General features: G+C 27.5%; 1 protein-coding gene across 1 annotated transcript; it reads right to left on the reverse strand.

Annotated features, from left to right (window-relative positions):
* Nucleotides 1-1,301: 1,301 nt before the first annotated feature.
* Nucleotides 1,302-2,829, reverse strand: LOC130944086 (mitogen-activated protein kinase kinase kinase 20-like). The gene has a single exon (XM_057872236.1). The coding sequence runs from the start codon at nt 2,577-2,579 to the stop codon at nt 1,524-1,526; it is 1,056 nt and encodes a 351-aa protein (XP_057728219.1). The 5' UTR covers nt 2,580-2,829; the 3' UTR covers nt 1,302-1,523.
* Nucleotides 2,830-5,559: the final 2,730 nt, after the last annotated feature.

Here is a 5,559-nt window from a genome sequence, read left to right on the forward strand (position 1 = left end):
AATACTTTGATCTTACTCCTACGCTCCCAAAATTCTATGATTCATTTTGTGATGTTAGTAATGGTCGATTCCTTTCTTTATGTCCTCCCTATTTTATAGTATGCGATTTTACATTCATGAAAAGAATTAATGAAAAGTTATAGCCGGCTTTACAGGGAGTTTAATTTATTATTAAGAGTAATAACATCTCAAATATGTTACTAGAAAATTTGTAGTAGAATCTTTTAGTTTTTAATAAATTTTAATTATTAAATTATTTTTTTAACTTTTTTAGATAAGTCAATAATTTTAATAAAAAATTAAACAAATTAATCTCTATTGTTATTTAATAAAAGATACGATAATTCTTAAAAATTTTTAAAATTTTCAGATTAATTCCTCGATAAAGATGAATAATATAATATAAAAATTAATTTAATAATTAAAATTTATTGAAAATTAAAATATCCGACAAAAAATTTTTTAAGAATTGATTTAGAGTATTACTCTATTATTAATTAGACTATTGTTTTAATGAATCTAAACCCTTTTATTTATTTCAAATAGTTTTTCTTTGTCGTTACTATTTATTCACATGGAACAGAATTTTCTTAAAAGCATTCTAGTTTCCAAATCGCTGGAAGAGCTGGATTCATGTTGGCACATAGACACTGTGAAGGCCCAGGTGTTCCCAATGCTTCCATCCCATATATATATATATATATATATATATATATATATATATATATATTTCGTTTTTCACATTTGAAATTTCAAAACCAAACAAACTCAAAGGAATCAAAACATTCATTTACTGCATGCTATATTTGCCTTCTTATTTGTAAATAAAAGATTAAAAGAATTCATAAGTATTGAACCCAAAAGAATATTGTAGAACTTTAAGCATCTAAGGAATTTGTAAAAGTACCGGTTAACATTTAAACAAGGAACATATTATTTGTATCATCGTGTATATTAAAATTAACGACCAAAATCAACTATTAATACAAAATATATATTAGATTATAAAATATACATTAAAAATAAGTTAAATAATATATATTTTAATAATTATTTTTATTATATAAATAACATCTAATATTTGTATATTTTAAATTGATAATTAATTATAATTAGAATACATAAAGAGTACGTACAATTAAATACAAAATATTTTTTTAAGATAAAATAAATTTTGTTTTATATTAATTTTTTTTATCTTGCTGTATTTTTATTTTACTTTATTATGTCGAGTTCTTTTGTTAAAACACGGTAAGAACAGCCCAAGAAATAAAATTAAAAACCAAAAAATGAGAAAAAAAGGGCAAAATTTCATATATTTATAATTTATTTGGTATAATAATATAAGAAGCCGCTGTACAGAGGGCCGCAAGGGGCGTTAGTACCTAGTTAGAACTCTTCCATGCCTACTTAATTTACAACTTAAATATTAAAATTAATGAATATAAATAATTAAAATTAGAACAAAAACCCTACAACTTGCTCTTCTAGTTCATTCTCCTCCTTCTTCTCATCTGTTTAATTTAATTCCCCCTGATACTGGTCCAAGTCCAACCATCAGATTCCGGCCAATTCTCCCGCACTCGATCTTCTGTCGCAAGCTTCTGAATTCGATTCACTGCCGAAAACGAATCAAAATTGAAATTCGACTGGCGCTCGTGAGAACTCGGAACAGAACAAACCCAGTCTGGAAAATCAAAGTGGCTTCGCGGCGAAGAATAATTATTAGCCATGAAGCCAGCTTTCAATGAAACAGTATGAAAAGCCAGAAACGGATGATTTAGAAGCATTTCAGCCGTCCATCTCTTTTTAGGATTTTTAACAAAACACTTGTCCAAGAAATCCTTCCCTTCTTTCGAAATTTCATCTGGAATACAAGGGACTTCTTCCCCTGTTCCGATTCGAAGCATCAAAGACCAAATATTCGAATCTTTTGCAACATTCCATGCCGGCTTACCAGTCACCATCTCTATTACAGTACACCCTAAGGCCCAAATATCCGCCGGAGACTCGCACTCGCCGTTGTTAACCAATTCCGGCGGCATAAACATAGGAGTTCCCCTGCATTTGAAACACTTATTTTTCTTCTCATTCCCCTGTTTCTCTCCTGTTTCTTTCGCTAAACCAAAATCCGCAATCTTAACCTGACCGTTTTCGAACATAAGAATGTTTTGAAGCTTTATGTCGCAGTGGGCGAATCCAGTGTTGTGAATATGGATGAGGCCTTCCACGATAGACTTCACGTGGTGCCGAACTTCGAGCTCTGGGATACATCCTCCGCGGCGGTCAAGCTCATCCGAGAGGCTGCCTCGAGAGGCGTACTCTAGGAAGAGGTTGTAGTATTGGCGGCCATTCTCCAAGGTATAGTCATCGCCAAAGCACGTGATGATTCGTGGGCACGTGTTGCCGAGACGGTCGAGCACGTGTTTCTCATTCTTGAGCCAGTAGGAGGCTCCAACCTCACAGGACTTCACGGCGGTGGGAGAAATGAAAGATTTATCAGCACTGTTTTTTGAAAACGCTAAACTAACCGTGGCGAAGCTTCCTCGACCAACAGGGTCTCCTCTTACCCAATCCATGGATGAAAATTAAAGGATGAAACTTGTTTGAAATAACTGAATTGAATTTTTGAGATGTTGTGTTGTGTGGTTGTGTTGTGGAATTGTGTGGTTTTAATGCTTTATAGCGTTTCTTTGCTTTGCGGCGAAGAAAGAAAGAAAGGAAATGCAAGTAGAGAACGATAACAGGAACAACTAATAAATAACTGTGCCCTCCAAGTTTCAAGAACCCACTTTCCTTCATTTTATATATGCGAGAAATCTAGTTGATGGTTAGTGCCATAAGCCCAAGTTGAGTTAGGGGTATTAAATTAAATAAATGAAAATTGTAAAAAAATAGAAAGCAGTGGAAAGAAATTGAATAAAAAAAAGGTTGGGATGATTGAAGCACGTGATAGGTGAGGATATTTGGTGGAGGAGGGAGTGTTTTCCTGATTTGGCCGAACTAGCGCACCTCACTTTAGAACGTGGTTGATAAGATGAACGTTTCTTCAAATATCTTTCTACAGATATCACGCTTGCACTGTGACATTATGCCTTGTAAATACATCTATCAAAATTTTTTAAAATTATTATTTTAACAATATTATCATTAGTACATTTTATAATTTATAATCATTAATTAATTATTATTAATATTTTTAATAACATAAAATTATATTTAATAATATAAAATTACGTACTTTTTTTAATTAATTTTTGACTAAATTTTAATAAAAATACTAACTCTTAAACTTTATCATTATTATTAACAACTTCTTCTCATTGTTTTTAATGTTACATTGTAATTTATCTTCTCGTCTTTAACTCATGCATAATTTACACCGAAAATTAATTATTAAATTAACTATTAATATAAATTTATGTTAAAATATAAAATATATATTAAAAATAAATTTAATAATATATATTTATATTAAAATATATAATAATTAATTTAATTATTTTTTATTTAAATATATATCATATTTTAAAATGCCTAATTTAATTTTATCAAGTTATTTAATAATGTAAAAAAAATTCGGACAATATTTTTAGATATTAGATTATTCTTTGTCATTTTAATTCGTCTTTTTAAAAAAAATAAATAATAGTAATGTTTTTTTATTATTTATAATTTTAGAAAGTTAAATTGTAAGGATAAATTATATATGAAGTATAATTTAACTAATAAATTTTAATTTTTTTCATTGTTATTTACTTTTTATTTTTTATGTACGATTTGAGTATTAATGTCTTCCTAGTTCCCACCCATCACCCCTAGTCATATTTAGAGTATCTTAGTATATCCAATGTTTTTGGTCATAGTTAAACTTTTACACGTACATGAATTAGGTCCTAATATTATTCCTATGATGATTTAAATAATGACGCGTGTTATGCAGCATTTCTGATGATTTTGTTTTAGTGAAGAATAATAATTAATTACGTAGGAGCATGATCATCACAACATTAATGTTTATTGACTCTTTGATCCAACTGGGTGACGCAGTCTTATCCTTTCTTTCTTTTATTATTATTTTTTTTATTCACAAATTGGATGCTTTGCTGCGCAGACTTATTATTGTTAGCAACTTGCAATTTATTTTATTTGAATATTCTCCAAGTTGGAATATGCTTTGATTTATGCTTTTTGGCGGTGGTTAACTAAATTCTATATATATATATATATATATATGCTTCTTCTCGTACAGTGGATACGCAATTCCATTCATTGAATCATGAATCGCTTAGCATAGAATAATTTATGGAGTACAAGTATTTTATTGAGTTATTATGCCTGTGTATCAAATATATTTTAAATATTATATTTATTGATATTCGTCTAATATATATTTTTATTGTATTTAATTATGTTTTGATAGAAAAAAATTATTTGAATATATTTTGATACACTTAAATATTATTATATATTAATATATTTAATTTTATTTTTAATATATATTTTTAAAATAAATTTAAAAATAATATATATTATTATTTGTTAAAATAAAAAATATTTTAAATATTTTATATAATTAAAATAAAATATTAAAAATAATTAAAAAAATCATTTATATTTTAATATTAATAAATATCAAAATATTATTATTAATTTAAAAAAATATATCATATTTTATATATATGTATATTTTATATTTTATAAGATAGATTTTTTTGAAATAAATTAAAAAATATTTATTTTCAGAAACACATTAATTATTTGAACTTAACTGGTTAGATACATTTTTTTTATTTTAGGTGAGTTTATTTTGTCGCCATATAGTAATAGAATTTGCCTCACTCCAACGAACTTCATATAAATTATGAAATTCGTTGTATTTCTGGCGAACTTCACTTCGACTTCTTAAAAAATAATTAGCTGACTCAAATTTTTAAACTTTACAACTAATAATGACAATTATTGTCATCGTCTCTAGAATATATAGGAGTACATAGGAGTAAGTCGTATTTTTTAGAAAATAATAATTTTTTAATTTATAATAGAAAAAAATCTTTGTTAAATATAGCTTATATAATGGTTGTAATTGTCGCCGATGTTAAAATCTGTGTACTTTCTATGTATTCTTAGAGATGATTATAATAACTTAAAAATTTAAGTTTCATTCTCAACTGGATATATGGAAGTATTAAAGCGAAGTTCGCTGAAGAACTCATCTTAAACAAAAAAAATGCATTCTAAAAATTAAAGTTAAAATGAGTTGTTTTTAAAATTTTTTTTAAATTTATTTAAAATATATCTCTTATAAAATTTTAAAAGAGTAATACCCCAAATAGCTCCCCAAGAAATTTATGGTCGGACAGATTTGTTCCCAACAAAATTTAACTAAAATTTTGACCTTAACATTTTTAGTTATACACCATATACGTCTCCATAGAAGTTTTACCCAATCAAGATGTCCTACGTGGAGGTTAACGGACTGAGTCACCTCCAGGACAATTTAGTCCCCATCTAAGCTGGACAAACGACGTCGTTTTGTAGAGGACAAATTCGTCCCCA

This window comes from Arachis stenosperma, chromosome 1, assembly GCF_014773155.1.
Source record: "Arachis stenosperma cultivar V10309 chromosome 1, arast.V10309.gnm1.PFL2, whole genome shotgun sequence".
In the NCBI taxonomy this organism is placed as follows: domain Eukaryota; kingdom Viridiplantae; phylum Streptophyta; class Magnoliopsida; order Fabales; family Fabaceae; genus Arachis; species Arachis stenosperma.

Coding starts and splice junctions, on each gene's coding strand:
- LOC130944086 (XM_057872236.1), bottom strand. CDS start 2,579: ATGGATTGGGTAAGAGGAGACCCTGTTGGTCGAGGAAGCTTCGCCACG.